General features: G+C 40.3%; 1 protein-coding gene across 1 annotated transcript in view; it reads left to right on the top strand.

The window, feature by feature from the left end:
- GPC6 (glypican 6) overlaps positions 1–15,855 on the top strand; it is a 510,839-nt gene extending 494,984 nt beyond the window's left edge. The window contains exons 7-9 of the mRNA XM_021402583.1: positions 5,118–5,254; positions 13,851–14,026; positions 14,457–15,855. Coding sequence (XP_021258258.1) covers positions 5,118–5,254; positions 13,851–14,026; positions 14,457–14,659 — 516 coding nt within the window. The 3' untranslated portion in view covers positions 14,660–15,855. The remainder of the gene's footprint in view (positions 1–5,117; positions 5,255–13,850; positions 14,027–14,456) is intronic.

Here is a 16,828-nt window from a genome sequence, read left to right as displayed (position 1 = left end):
CAGATTAAACCCCTAATGGACATAAATACTGATCGATGTATGAAGGTCCTGAGCAGTTTTCTGCTGGTATGGCATAACAGAAATCAGTACGTAATGATTTGCTTGTTCTTGCTACCTTGCCATGTCTGTGACAAAGGGTATGCTCTTCATGATCCCACACACAGCTCAGGCTGTCAAGCCCCATACCCATAAATCTGCTGTCAAGCTGCTCGTCATTATACAAAGTCTGCATCCTTGTCCACGAAGGCTGCGAGGGTGCTGGGTCCCTGGCTGGGGATGTTAGATGCATCTAGGGGAAAACAGGCAGCAGGCAATGGAAAACAATCTGGTTGTTCATCTCGGAATAACACAGCTTGAAGAAGTGACGTTAGTTAAATGTTGCTTGTAAAATCAAGACCCTGAAATTACAGCACCTTATCACAAACATCCGTTTGAAGCATCTTCTGAGTGGCTGTGCTGCAACATACAACCCACGCTGCATCGTCCAGAGTGGCCCATCAGAGAAGCAAGGTCCAGTGAGTAGGAAGTGTTTATTTCCAAGGTGTAAAGGATTAACTCTCACTGAGATTTTGTGTTCAGATGTTTCTGAGCATCCCCAAGTAGAAGCTATCAGCATAAAGGCAAGGTGCATGTCCTGCTGGCATTTCAGATTAAAATCTGCCAAAATTTTTAGAGCAAACCAAAAAAGTGTGATGCAAAAATGTTATTAAGAAGAAGAAAAGAAGGTTAATAACTTTTTAACACAAGCAAGACTCGTATTTTATTTATTACATTGAACCAGGGTTGGTTTTGGACACTTTCTTGCATCTTTGAACACTGTTTTAGCACTTCAAGATGCTCCTCTGGCTGTGAGAGTAGGGATTATGTTGGTGGAGGTGATAAAACTGGAAGAACTCTCAGACGGACTTGCCTTGGAAAGAGGAGGAGGAAATAAGGGAAATTACTTAAAAAATATAAATATTGGAGTATCACCTTTAAAATTTGCCTTTTGGCCCATGTTCCTTCCGGGTACACATTGTCCCCCTGCTGAGGAAGCATGTTTCCATTGGAAATTAAACTGAAGCAAATTCCATAGGAAATGAGCTGCCAGCTTCAAAAGTGCCTTTTTTGGGTCTTTCCTGCTTTATAAAACATCATCAGCTCACCTTTAGTTCTGCATGGTATTTTCAATGCTTTTCTGAATTATCTCAGTGAGTTTCAAGTTGTCCAGATGTCCTGAGCTAAAACAAGGAATTCTAAGGTCTGATTCCTGCCAAAATGATGGCCTTGCTTCTTAGCTCACTCTCTTTCTCTGGAGTCCAAGGTGAGTCAAGAAGACAAAAATCTTGGTCAGCTCTATTTACCTGCTTAAAATCCTGTGCTGGCAGGATTAGAAGTGAGCTCATAAGCGATGGTGTAAATTCTGCCGAGGAATTGCACGGCCTGTGTGACTGCTCTGGTCACAGAAGTCAGTGGCAACAGTAAGAGATTAACTGTTTCTCAATGTGGGTCATGTAACTATAATATTTCCATGACTTGGGATATGTATTTCTCTTTGGAAATGATGCAAATGTTTAATTTTTCTCACCTACGTAGTAGCACTTCCCTTCTGTTAGTAATAATGGATAAAAGCCAGGCTACTTTAATATCCACTTATTTTTAATATCCATTTATATAGTCCTCAAATAAAATAAAAATGTAACTCTGTGCACAGCTCTTGGTATATATCTTTTCTTATGAGAGAACGTGCTCAAAATAAATTTAGTATCTCCAAAGAAGGAGGAATAGTTCAAAAATAATGTCAGGGCAATATCAGGGATATAGCTGGGGAAAGTCAGGCTAACTGAGAACAGAGATCCAGCTGTCTGTGTATGAATAAATCTCTGCCAGAGAAAGTGAGAAGGAAATATGTAAAATATCAAAATTGCAGACGTCTTGTGTTTAAATGTTTCCCCAGAAGTCTAACTTTGCTTGAAAGTTAATATTTAATTCAGAGCATGGGAAATACCAAGGAATCATTTACATGGCCGCAGATCACTAGGGAGATGCAGTAGTTTGAATTCATAAATCACAAGCGAGCAAGGTTAACTGAACCTTTAGTCTCTTTTATCTCATTTTCAAGGGACTGTACATCTGTTACCTATTTTTTAAATGCTAGTGGTGATCAAAATGATGTACGGTGGGAAACGTAACTGTGGGGACTAATAAGAGACTTTCTGTGACTGTGCTTGAGTTCCCAAAACTGAAGGTGCTGGAAACCACAGGCAAAAGTTTTGCATATAATGGCACAAATTGCATCACCCAAATCTATTACATTAGAAATATTTCAAGCTCAAAGAGGGTAGATTTAGGTTAGATATAAGGAAAAAATCTTCTATGGTGAGGGTGGTGAGGCCCTGGAACAGGCTGCCCAGTGATGTGGTGGATGCCCTGTCCCTGGAGACTTTCAAGGCAAGGCTGGATCAGGCCCTGGGCAACCTGATCTAGCTGTGGTGTCCCTGTTCATTGCAAGGGAGTTGGACTAGATGGCCTTCAGAGGTCCCTTCCAACTCTAAGGATTCTATGATTTTATGATTCTATGATTCCAACTCACTGACTACCTGCACATCTTAGAGTCATTGAGAGAGGGCTGAAAATGGTAACTTCCCTCTAAGCTGTAATCATTTTTGCTATTTCTTCCTTTTTTTTTTTGAGTCAAGAGAACATCTTCCTCTCTGTAGGCTCTAAAGTGGGAGTGACACCTCATGGGGATTCCTGGAAGATTAAATTAGATGTGTTTCACCAATGATCGTTGGTAAAGTGAGATCATCTTTACCAGATGTACTTCTGTAACACAAAAACATCTTTACTGTTAGGAAATTTAATAATGTGTTATCTATATGCAGTACACATATAGAGTATGAAAGCATTATTTAATATCTTTGAAAGCCACTGGGGAGTGAGATTCCTTATTTTTTCAGAATGTATTTCTGAGGAGCCTGTGCAGTGTGTCAGCTGTGAGAACCTCTCTCAAACTTTTATAGAGTTCTATGAATATATGAAGTTTTTTCTCCAAATAACGGTCCTTGCAAGGGCTGTGGCAGGAAGGGGAAAATCACTTTCCAATAGGTGTTTACTCACTTGTGGTTCTGAATAGAAGTCTGAAGTCCAAGAGCACCAATCCTAAGCGGATTGTGGTAGAAATCTGAAATCTACAGATTTCTACAGAAATCTACAGATTTTCTACAGAAATCTGTAGAAAACTGAATATAGCATCTGTGTTGTGAGTAGCTAAAAATAACTTCTAGATAGCAAGGAAGTTACTGCTCTGAAAATGAATTACTCACCACCATCAGATTACTTGTGTAAATGGCTACCCAGGGGGCACAATAAAAGATAGAAGTCTATCCTCTGAGCTCTTGTATTGCCCAAGGTTGCATGAATGGACCCTCCTTCCTGCAGACCCTTTTCACTACATTTTCAGCAGTTTCTTTAGGATTTCTCCATCTGATTTCCTCTCTTAATAGTAGTTTACGCAGCTCTCTGTGAATCTCAGGAAGTAAATTAAGTGGCTTGTGTCAGTTATCCACACCACTGGTGGCCCTGGGGTTTTTATCCATAGCATGTGCAGAAGGGAAGCAGGAGGGGATGCTCTCTGCCTGCTGCCCAAAGACCCTGGCCCCACAGACAAGAGTTACCCTGCAGGGCAGGCATCCTCAGATTGTCCCCACTGCTACTGAAGCCTTGCTCACAGTCTGTAAACTGGGATTTAATTTTTGGCTTGATGAGGCTCCTCTATTAAGAATGTAAAGACTTGCAAATGCTACTAGTGTTTGTGTTACAAAACTGAAGCAACTAGAGCTTGGCAAAGGGTATGGAGGAGATTTATAGGATATGGAGGAGATTTATAGGATGGCAAGAAATGATGTCAACAACTCATTTCTTACAAATGAAAATGCACACAGAGCTTCTGAAATAACATCCTTGGATGTTTCTATCTCCTGGCATATAAAGTGACATTCTACAGAGTTTAAGCACTGCAAAGCAGTGTGGGTCATTTGCTCGGAGAGCTATCATGTCTTCAGAACAAAAGATAAAAGAGATAAATAGCCAAGTACAATATTATACCTCAACAACCTAAAAGCCAATCTCAAAACTGAATGGAACAATGGAGAGCTTTTATTTCTCATATTTTAAAGAATAAAGCTCAGTGATTTCCTTTGAAAGCTATTCAACAGGCTCTCCTAAATCCTATTATAGCTTAGCGTGAAATGCATGTTTCCATAAGAACAACAGTAGCACCAGTCATCCTTTGTAGTCTGTCCTTTGTTGTGTTCTCTATCTATTCTTGTAGATTTTTCCACTCTAGTAAACCAATCACAAAACAAGAACTGATAACATTTCAGCCAGAGCATGTATTAAGTTGGTGCTGGAAATTCAGTTTGTTTCTGCTTGCTGCCTGAATCTTGCCAAATTAAATTATTGTTCAAGAGGGAGTTTATAACATAAAGGAACTGCTCCAATACTGTCCCAACATTTCCTGAATGCAAAACCTGTATCCAGCTGCAGATATTTATCTGTATCTAATAGCAAAGATGGATTTAGTCTCTGCTTGGATGTATATACACAAACCTCTTACTACGATCCAAATGTACTGCAGTGTATTCAGCCTGTGTGTCTTAAATCAGTTGAACATCAGCTCATTTTTTTAGAACCTGCACATCATGCATCATTTTTTTAGAACCTGCACATACAGATCTAAATATAATATTTATTTAAGGCATGACCAAGCCAGTGGGTGAGATATTTTATCTGATGAACACTGTTTAACTCAAATGACATTCAGCAGACTGTGAGGCATATTAATTCTTAGATATATGTTTTAGAAAGCCGCAGACAAATTGAGAATAGAAAGAGCAAGATGTAAGATGCTTTTTCTTAATGTCTTGCCTGGAAAAAGGTGACTTTAATTATTTGTACTCTCTGATCCCAAAGGCACTGTGCCTTGCTCATAAATACAGGAATTTCAATTTTAGCACCTTCACTCCTTTTAACTTCCACCACCATCTATTATGGAATTAAACAACCTATTATTTAAAATGATAGCTAATGTGGCTGATGTTTTTAACTGGTTTTCCCTTTCATTGTCTCTTAATCAGGTAACAGACATTAAAGAAAAACTAAAGCTCTCTAAAAAGTTCTGGTCAACATTCCCCTACACAATCTGCAAGGACGAGCGAGTGACAGCCGGCTCGTCAAACGAGGAGGACTGCTGGAATGGCCACACCAAGGCGAGGTGAGGTGGAGCTTTTCCCACCGGACTCAGTCCGAATCCCCACCAGGCCTGAAAGCAATCACAAAAACAGGGAGTGTTTTACAAAACAATTTGTAAGAGTGAAACAGAAATGGGGAGAACAAGTAATTGTTCACACGCAGCTTGCAGCTGAGATTATCTATTGTCAAGGTGCCATTAAAGCTGGAGTGTGAGTCACTGTAAATGGGCGCAGCGTGCCAGCATGTGAACACAGAAAATGTTCACTGGTTCAGCTCCAGAAGGATAATTTATACCGAGATTTCTAAGAGCTCTTTAGCTCCATTTAGCATCCCTGTGTTGGGACTGACAGCTTGTGAAGCAATTGCACTCTTGGGATATCATTCTGGGATGAAACAGAAAATTGGAATTTTGGCTCTATTTGCTATTGGTTGGCAGAGCTTAGGGTTATTTACTGGGGGAAAAAAAAGAGAGAAAAGAAAAATGAAAATAAAAAGAAGAAGAAGAAAGAAAAATAGCCAGCAGAGAATGAATGTAAGTCTTACTCTTCATTATCTTGTGCAGAAGGCTTGACCTTGTCGTATTTCATCGGAGACACTGTGGTCATCTGCCCTTGTTAGCGATGGCTTTTCTGTGAGTTTTAATTCTGAGGCTGGTTTGGCTCTGGTTGTGGCTGGGCTGGTGAGAGGGTGTCTCTGAGGTTCCCGGTGTGGATTCATCAGCCAAGAGAGTAGAGGCTCTGATTATCGCTGCTAAGAAAGGAGAGAAGAGAGGGACTGGCTGAAGGACCAAAGACGGAGCAGGCAAGTTTTTCAGGTCTGCAGGAGTGGCCCATGACTCTGGGGAGAAAGGAGGTGTGGAGAAGTATCCATGGTACCACATGTCACATCAGGACGCACACGTTAAGAAGTATATGGTGCTCTTTCTAAGAAGAGCAGTCCAACAAACCTGCTGCTATCCCTCCTGCTTCCCATGAACAGTGGTAGTGTTTGTACCATGGCTGGCCTATTCCTTTCAGCTCTCTTCTGTAACAAAGGGCTAGCAAACACTCCAAGGTTTGGGGGAGTTCTGTAGGCGCATTTTAAGATTTCCATCCTCCTTTTGCAGTATTTATCTTATGAGAAGCCTGATTAGTTTCGTGGCAACTCCTCAGATTAATGTTCTGAAATCGTTCAGTACCTCTGTCCTCTGCTGATAATCTCCTTGATTAATTTAACTCAGACGTATCACTGGATGTGGAATTGCAGCTTCAGAGCATCACCTGACAACACAGTCTCACCAGACCCAACCACAGCTCTTCTGTTTTCTATTTTGTATGCATTCACAAAGGAAATGTGTAATTATTGTCTTAGTAACAGAATTCAATAAATGCTTCAGGTGGAGGGAATAGTAATAGATCAGACAGATACCATAGGATGCCATGGACTGTATATGAAATAATATTGAAAATGTAATTAGCTCGATATGCAAAATCACCTTGGTGAACAAGGACATTTACTGCAGCTTAAAGAAAAACGATAAATGTTTCCATACTCATACTGACTAGCATCTGATAGCAAATGCTAATTTGCAGGAGCAAAGGTGGCAAAATCCGGCCACTGTGCATATATCTATTTCTCTTCAGTGTGTCACCTGTGAAAAGCACCCCTGTGCTGTAAGAAGAGTTGCATATGGAGTTCTGGAGGATATCACAGCAGCTCTTGATGGAAAAAAAAAGAAATTTAGTCACCTCCTATTACCCCTAGACATTAGTACTACAAATGAGAAGACAACATGGTGTTGGTGACTGCTGAGAAAGGAGATTGTAGCTCGTTGTTGATCAGATCCCGTGGCTGTACAAAGAATTAGAAACTTTGAATCACCAGATGCACATTGCACCTCACATTTTGTTTTACACATCACCTTTTGATGCTGCTTTTGCAGGAAAACAAGAGATCACAGAAAATGAAAGCTAGGCCTTCTCCTGAGAGATGCATTACGCCAAGGTCACTTGTGGTTATTGCGGTCCCCAGGTATCATTCTGCTGCCGTGATTAATTTACAGTGACACCAGCGGGGGCTAAATGAAGTTTGCCAACTCACAGATAATCATAGGGTAACAGAGTGATCCATTATAGCGTTCTGGAAGGCTGCACTTGGCATGTCGCTGATCCTCTGTGAAAAGGGGTTTTAATGAGGTCACATCAGGTAGAAACCAGGTACTGTGGAAATGGGAACACATTTATTAGGTGGATTAAACTCTTATTTTGGAAAAATATTTTTTTTTTCTAAATAGCTTCCTCAGATAAAGTGCCTTTGAGAGAGATGCCAAGCGGAGCTTCCTGTCATATCTGTATTCATAAAAAAACTTGAACGTAATTTTATGTTTAAATAATGAATGTCTTCTGCCAGCCGCACTGAGACTGATCTTTTAAAAGACATTTAGAATCTAAAATCATCATTAAGACCAGACTTTGGAAATGTTGCGCTTCCCTATCTGCAAATAAATCCTTAGGAACAGCTGATAATTTCTTCACAAATAGACATTTCCTAGAAATAAAGGAATTTTTCCAGGAATTAAGGTATTTGGGGTTTATGAGGTTTTACACCAAATCCCAGGTATTATCCCTTGAATAAACAAGGTAACTGTTACTGCAGTGAGAATAGTAACCAAATCTGCAGCCGCTCAGATGCATGGGAGAAGAGCATTGAATGGCTCTGGCCACCTCGGCCAACTGGTTTCAACCAACCCACATGAGAGATGGTGCTCATGTCAAGAACAAGTAGATAAGACAAACAGTAATTATGAACGGAAAATACAGAGTAAGCTGAAAAATAAGAGGAAAAAGGAACACTATCATTTTCAATGTTGAATTCAAAATTACAGGGTATTTCACCACAATGAACACAGGGACTGCATCTCAGCTGGCCTGAAACTTTCTCCTCCTGCTGCTTGTATGTGAGCACCTACTTCCCTTGCAAAGAGCCTGGTGAACTCAGGGGGGTAAAGCACTCACCTGCGCAGTGCCTGCACTGGGAAAGTCACTCCTTGCTGGCCAGCAAAGCTTGCAGTGAGGGTGAGTTGAATGTGCTTTACTCAGGTGGACAAAGATAACCAGTAAGCACCACTGGTGTAACTGAGAATAAACCACTTCTCATAAGTGCAAAAACTGCCTGTTCTTAGCTGACGGCCCAAAATTATTTTTGTGGTTTCTTCCTTCAAACAAAAACTGGCAGATGAATCATTATCTCCCTCTCCTTTTGACTCCTCGAGCTTTGCTCCAACCTGGAACAGAAATTATTAAAAGAACACTGAAGACACCCTTTGAGTGCCTCCTGAGCAAACAGAATCAGACAAGGTGATCCAGTTAGCCACGCAACCAATTTTCCACCGCACTTATCTTTTCGAACCAGATGTGACTGCCTACCCATATCCTAGCCAGGATATCCTGTGCTGCATTTTGTGCTGTATCGCCAACGGATTGAGGCACCTGGAAAAAAATGCCAGTAGTGCCAGGGTGGGATGCTCTAGTTATATGGTAAGCAGTTGCTGTGGTGGTAAAAACAGTGCCCTGTAAGGCAGGTGCCTTTCAAAGAACAGGGCATTCCTCCTTTCTTGTTGTTATTATTGTTTTGGTTTGGGTGTTTTTGATAGCTAGGACTTCTATATAAATTACCTGAAAAATTCATCAGTCATTTTTAGACTTTAAAAGGAAGTAAACACCCTAGAACATTAAATGGATATTAAAAAGAGAGGGACAGAGAGAAAGAGAAAGTGGTTTTAAATAGGCTTTGTGGTTCTTGGCTATGGTGTGCCAGAAGGCATTTTCATTGTGTCTGCTGAGACAAGCAAGAACTGCAGAAAGGCTAAGAGGAATAGAAAGCATTAATATTTTAGAAAACAATGCAGATTACACTAAACTCCTGACATAGCTGAGCAAGGAGCAAACAGCAGAAAACAAACAGCGTTATTCAGATTCTCTGCAGGCCGAGGGCTAAGAAAGCTGATTCTTTTTTATTTTCTAGGAGAATGCAAAGAACAGATTTGGCTTCGGGTTGTCTTTTCTTTTTTTTTTTTTTACATTTATATTGGGCGTATAGTTCTTGTAATGGCCAGGCATACGAAGAGATCATTAACAAGAGCGGAAGCAGCAGTGAAGCTTAAAATTCACAGGGGTGTCTCCACTTACAGAACTGCAGCAAAAGCAGCTGTGTGCAACAACTTTGCCCAGCCAGCCACAAATCTTCTGTCAAGATGCAGTCCCAAGACAAGGCTTCCAATTCTGTGTGGCTTAACCCTACCCCGCACACATCAAAATGCTTTTGTCAGAACGTGCGCTGTGCTGCTTCTCAGAGTCTGTCACTCAGGAATCACATTGGGCTGCGTGTTTCCATATCCATACCAGTCCTTTAGAGAAGAGAAAACAATTCAAAGACATTCACATTCAATATAGGCTTTACTACTTTTTTTTTCCCCTTGAGGAAGCAGGTCAGCTAGTTCAGTAATGACAGCAAAATTCAGTTTCACATTCAGACATGTAAATTCACACAGTTAAATATAGATGCCTGTGGGTGAATTTGCAGACAATAAGAAGTCAGTTGTGTTGCCCAAGCTAGAACAGTGTGTAAGACAGGTATGGCACAGGAGACCACCTCCCAGAGGCAGGGCAATACGTGCTAGAGCATTTCAAAATGTCACCAATGTTGAGGTGCCTGAATAGAGCCTCAGTATCTAGTCAGTGTGGTCATTGAGGCAGGTTTCAGCTGCCTAAACATAGCTCCTGCCATGTGAGATGCTGTCATGAAGGCACCTTCATGAAGCTGGTAGATAAGATGCTGGGCCTACAGGGTATTCAAACCTTACCGGAGTGACAGCAGGACACCAAGCTGAGTACCCTTTTTAGATAAAGTAGAACTCAACACTCAATTCACTTTTCTAAAGAAATATCATTTTAGATGCCCCAGACATCCAAGACCTCCCCATCAAACATGTATATATGATGTAGGACCTATGGGAAACTTTTGTCTTTCAGAGCTGGTAACTGGAGAGGTGGAAAGATAACCAAGAGCATCTTGAATTGCACCAGATGTCTGTGTTTGCACAACTAAATCCCAGCAGGTGAAATCTAATGAACTAGTCATCTGGTCAAAGATATATGGGACCGCAACACCTGTCCCCACACCACTGATGAATATGCCTCTGTCTGGTATTGACTAGATCTCATGTTGACCAGATCTGATGAGAGTGGGACTCCACTCATAAACACACAGCTGCATTTAGACATACAAGTTTTGATATCTACATAAACCTAAAGACTAGTCCTCAGCCTAACTCTCTAAATTCTTTGCTCTTACACCCTGAATGCCAAGACGCTCATTTGCCTGGAAATGTAAGTGTCCACCTAATTTCTAACTGATCGCACGGTAACAGATTTCTTGTGGCACACACCCAGGATGGCTAACTTACCCATAAAGGTGAGGTGCCACCAGACTGTTGTCGTGAGAGGTGAACCACTCTCTCTGTCACCCGGAGAGCACACTTGGGAGACAGCTTTACTAGCTGGCTCCCATCCTTTCCCCACCATGTAAAACACTGAAAATCTAGGTGTATCTCTGCCTAAGTTAGTTGTCTGTATTATTCATGCTGGATCACACTGTTTCATGTGCTTAACATAAAAATTTCTCTTAGCCACGCTAACATCACTTTAAAATGCCTGAAATTTGGTGAATTTACCTCAGGCTTGATGAACTGATCTGCATGATGCTCTCTGTAGAACTGTGTTAACACCCACCTACCCTAAAAGCAGACTTAGGTAGTAAAGCCTACATTTAGATGCCTTATTTGATAATTCAACATAAGCCTATCTTATGTGGAGACTAAGCTTTCCATCACTTATATTTTCCCTATTTAAAAAGGCAGTTTTCTCTTATGGATCTATTGTAATGAAGCTGTTGATTTTGTGTCCTTAACATCTCATATAAAACCACCCTATGCATTTTCAAACAGGTAGTAAAATGTCTTTTTATGTGTAATTTATTGGAGTTTTTCCTATGAAAGAAGTTGCAGCTCCTGCGTGCCAGAAATGTTGTGGGGATCTTCAGATCCTCAGGCAGGTACTGGCAGAGGGGTGACAGATTGAATCACTTTCTGAACCTAATGGACTGGTACATTTAAAGTTAGATGATCTTCTGAATGACATCAGAACCACACTGATCACAGTGCAGAATATGAGCTTCAGTAAAAAGCACTCTCTAACCAAACTAGCTCATATTCTCTCCATATAAAAACCTTACTTAAGAAGTCAGTACATTCTTCTATTTTTTACAGAAAGGTGAGGAAATCAAACATAAATTAGTCAAAGAAAGCCTGTGAACTGCAGTTGAGAATTAGCCATAACTTCTTGTGGACTGTTTGCAGTAGAGAGCAGATAGATTTTAATATTAAACAAAGAAAGCAATCCACACAAATGCTCAATGATTTCAAATCACTTTTACCTGCTAGCAGCTATGACTGTTGCCATGGACAAGATAGTGGACATCTTCTCCAAGCCAGCAGGGCAATTCTTATATTCTTACTTTTTTAATCAACCGCACCTTGAAGTCACTGATTTACTTCTAGGCTGAGCAATTTATCTACAGCAGCCATTTCATTTGTAGAGACGTGTGACGGATGGAGATGCTGTTTCTTTGCAGCCCAGAGCTTCCCTGAATGCCAAGGTCTCAGTCCTGCTGCCTTTGGGCAGCTCTGCAGAATTTTTTCCAATTTCTATCTTTGGTGATTCATAACACTGCGGTCTGCAGTCCTCTCTACTAGGGGAAGTAGCTCTGTATTCTCACTGTACTTAAGACTGTACCACAGGAGTCTGGATGGGATCCCTGCAGCATTGTTTTTTCTTGTTATGGTACTAGTGAAACATCAGGAAATGCAATTCAAGGTTGGGCGTTTTTGGCAGTCATGTTTTCTTCTTCTGTGTTCATACTCCTCCAGGATTACTCTCATGTAAGCTTTCAGAGGCCACTGGTGACAAATGAGTCTCATCTTGCGATCCGAGTACCTATTATGGTGAGACTAAACCCTTCCCTGGCTCAGCAAAGCAGTCATCATTCTGTGAACCACCAGAAGCAATACAAAAGTGATTTTCCCTTAACCACAACTTCAGCGGGGAAAGTCCTTTCATCTTTCTTACCTTCAGATATGCTTTTAAGGTGTAAATTTATTTTCCAGAGCCAGAAGAACAAAACACAGGCACTAGAGCCAAATTTGCATATGGAAACAGAGAACTGGGTTGGCATCAGTGCAAGTGAAGTAAAATACTTTTAAAACTATATTTGGTACCAGAGATCATAAAAGTTTGCCATTAGTAGGTTTGACTGTGTTATATACCCACAGGAGGAGTCCCACAGACATCAGTAGAATAGCCTGTTTTGTTAGCTAATTGCAAAGTGGATCATAACCTGATAATGAACATGAACAAAGCGTAGATCTGCCCCAAATCCCTTGCAACCTAAATATGAGGCAAAGAAAGTACGTAAAAAAAAAGACAGAGAAGAGAGAGCAGGGAAGCAGCAATACAATATTTTCTCAGGATACCATGCCAGCACGAAGAATAATGCCAGTCCTTTTTCAGCCCAGCTGTTGTAAAATGCACAGATAATTTTTAACAAGGATTCAAAGCAGGAAATAAGGTATCTTTGCAGATGCCTATAAGGAGAGTTTCCTAAGTGCAGAAAGCAGCAGGAGACAAAGTGTGCATATCTAACAAAAGATGATGAAGACTTTTACCGTAGGATGATTGGAGCAATGGGCTGATTTTTGTAGGAGAGAGAGATCTGCAAAAGCACACTTGATGCCTGTGAGCAGCATTAGACTGCATTAGCCAAGGTCATGGAAGGGAATGCTGCAGTAATCAAGAAATGACAAGCTAGGAGCCTGAATAAAATTTCAGATGTGTTGATGGATAGCAAATGCCATGCCTTAAATATATTATGCGTGAAGCATGTGGGATAAGAAAGTATAGCCTGTTTATAAGGAATATGGACCAAATAAAAGAGAATATTGGAGACTGGTAAATTCACGCCACCGTTTGTGGGCCTGGATGTCAGATAGGCTGGAGGTGACGTTCACTATGGTCAAAAAAAGGATGCAGGGAAGGACTGGAGAAGAAAACAAATTAAGTGCCTCGGTTAAATGAGGTGGGCCATAAAGCCTCAAGATTGGCTTCTGAACTACCCCAATAAAAGGAATTCATAATTTCTAACCACTAAGAAATAAAGGGAGAAGAATGCACTGTTGAATACTTAACTTAGTATACAATGGTTTGTGTCAGTACAGGATGTGCAGTGACTTACTGCTAGCTGGTGAATCTCTTCTATGGATTGCAGTCAGTGCACGTGCTGGGGAGTATGTGAATAGTTATGAGTTTGGATAGCTTAAATCCTCTCTGCTTTCCACGCAGCCAGGATACTAAAAAGAGCCTTTAGAGTCTGTAAAATTAAAAACATATTTTTAATGTGGTTTCACTGGAGCCATATAAGAACTGTGTAATCATTGTCAGTGTCAAATTGCTTAGCACAGCATTTACTGTACAGTCCTTATTTTGAAAAGAACTGCTTTTAAACTAGTCATTCATTCTGTTATATAGATACTTGCCTGAGATTATGAATGATGGCTTGACCAACCAGATCAACAATCCAGAAGTAGATGTAGACATCACAAGGCCAGACACCTTCATTCGACAACAAATCATGGCCTTACGTGTCATGACGAATAAACTGAAGAATGCGTATAATGGAAATGATGTCAACTTCCAAGATACAAGTAAGAAACTAGTAGCTCTCCTTAAATAAATGTAATTTTGAAATACATTTATAAATCAGTTCCATTTGAATGGTTTTCCTTGGAGTTTGTGCTCTCTGCTGCTGACAACATACCAAAATTCTTCTTCTGTCCCATCTGTTTCTTTTACTTCTCTTGCTTATCATCATATCAAATGCACAAGATACTGAGGGCTTTCCATTAAGCCAGCAGTCTGCTCCTTTTTCAAAAGGGCATTTCAGCACATTAAGTGCCTAATTGGATGCATCAATCAAGGTGGCTTTCATTTGCATGCTTTACTGAATGAAATTTACCATCTCGAACACTTTACCAAGGTGTTCATCTCAACCAAGGTGTTGGGTGGGACAGGCATGGAGAAAGGGACAACCACTTCAACCCAATTCACCCTGTTTTCCTCACTCCCTCGTGCCAGGTGATGAGACGAGTGGCTCTGGCAGTGGAAGCGGCTGTACGGATGACATCTGTCCCACCGAGTTTGATTTCATCATGACGGAAGCACCGCCTGTCGACTCGGACAGGAGGGAGGTGGAGGCTTCGGCCACACAACTTGGCCAGTCACTGCAGACATTGCTCTTCGCCTTCATCAGCCTCGTACTGCAGAGACAATGGAGATAATCTTTAAACTGGCCGGAGAAACTGTGTTTTAGCTACAGAAACAGCCAACTTCCTTCTTTTCTTACACTCTTGGACAATGGACCATGCCACAAACACTTGCAGTTTTCTATGCGAAGAGAGCAGTACTGCAACCTGCTTCCCTTTTTGTTTTCCCAAAGAGCACCAGGTGCCAGACTGAACTGCTTCCTGTTTTTTGCAGATATCTCTGAAGATAATATCCACTCTTGAGAGAATTCTTTCTCAGATCTTTATTACAGGAGACTTTCTAAGCTTCATTTCCTTTTATGCTGCAGAAGTAAAAGGATCTTACAGTGAATGTTTTTTTTTTTCCCTAATGAAAAAAAAAAAAAAAAAAGAGGGGGGTGGAAAGAAACCAATGAAGCAGTTTTCTTTCTGAGTTGGGCCTAACTCCAGGCTGCTGCCTGAAAGTCTGAAAAATCAACAGAACAAAAAGACAAGAAAGAAAAAAATGCAACCATTCTTCACTGACAGCCAGGTTTCTTTTAGGAACTTCTGTAGAATAATTCAGGTCATCAGAATGATCATTGCTATGAAGAGGCAGTCTGGATTTTTTTCCAACACAAAAGTTTGTCTCAATGGTGAATGTCTTGCAATCCATCTGCCAACACTTCAGATCGGTATGAAGGTAGAGAAGCTGAAAAACAAGTTCTTCTTTTAGTACGATAGTAACTCCGCTATCTTCAGAATATCATGGTACAGTTCCTTAGGATTTAAATCTTAATGCCCAGTAATAATAATTAAAAAAAAAAGAGTAGTAGCACGATTTTGCCTAGCTTCTTTTAGTGTTTATCCATGTTATGCAATTGGCACAGATTTCCACTTAGCTCACCATCAGCCACGGTGGTACAGCTAAACAACTCTCCTGACAAATCTTCCCTCAAGGGTTTGGGCAGAAAATAATCTCTTGTGATAAAATCTCTTTCCTTTTATCACTGTTCTGACATCAATTAGGACTTTCTGCTACTATGTATATTATCCTACCAAGATGGCAATTCTCTAATGGACTAACAATGGTGACCAGATCAATAGTGTATTTCACATCTAACTACATCTTCCATATCACTTAATTTCAGTATCACAGGGATTTCTTCTACAAATTTCAGAACAAACAAATATATAGTACTGACATGGAGATTTCTTTCACTTTTTTAGTCTTAGTACGATCATCTATTTTTATATATATAAATATATATAAATCACAGATTTTAACTTCTTAAGTACAAGCTCAGGGTTGACACTTCTTTGTAAAAAAAAAATATGTTTGGTCAACCAGCTCTTCTGCTTTTGTGCTACTCTGAAAAGCAACCCTTTAATGACTGGTCAGCACGAAAATCAAAGAAGAGAATTTTTTACATATCCAGTTGTCCATTTCTTAACAGATTTGCAGAGTGGGGGAGAAAATCTCTCTCATCTCTATGTATTCGTGTGAGCATGGAAGTTTGAGTGATAGGCCTAGAGAAAGACACGGATGTTATTTGTGATGGCAAATGTACTCTCAGATTCTTCAAGGATACATTGCTTTAATAATCATTGCCTGAGTGGCTGTGGTCCTGGCTAGAGTTTCCTTGATTTTTATCTGGTCATAAGACCAGAGATGGAAGCTATTTAAATCCTGGACAAATGAGAGTAAACAGTTAGACAACAAAGACTTCCCTCCTCCATCAGCTACAGAAAAAAGGCTTCTGTGACAATTCTGTGTGGTGCTGAAAAGGTTCTGCAGAAGCTTTTTTTCCTGATTCTTTTAGTGACTCTAGAAATGGTATAGATAAATTATGGAAATACTGTAAAGCCAGCCAACCACATTACAGTTTAACAACAGAGCAGGTAGATCATAACCATTGCAATCTCTTTTTCTTGTCAAATTATAATTAGCTATCGATTTAGGCATGACATTAAAGTAGAAAACACATAGCACATGAGGATAAAGGATGCTTAAGCACTTTTACCAAAAAAGTATTTACAAACTATCTGTATAGTATGTCTAATAAAAATGCATAGCTTTTGAGCCACTCATATTCCATTCTTATTTTTTCTAATTTGTTTGTTTACTTTGCAGTATAATGATCTATTCTTCTTGGTCCAGTCTAGTGTACATGAGTAACTGATATATGTTCAGACCAAGCATGTCTTACACCGGGCTTAACAGTG

The sequence above is a fragment of the Numida meleagris genome, chromosome 1 (assembly GCF_002078875.1).
Source record: "Numida meleagris isolate 19003 breed g44 Domestic line chromosome 1, NumMel1.0, whole genome shotgun sequence".
NCBI classification, from domain to species: Eukaryota; Metazoa; Chordata; class Aves; order Galliformes; family Numididae; genus Numida; species Numida meleagris.
Note: the sequence above shows the minus strand (reverse complement) of the source record. Positions and strands in the feature narration are given on the sequence as shown.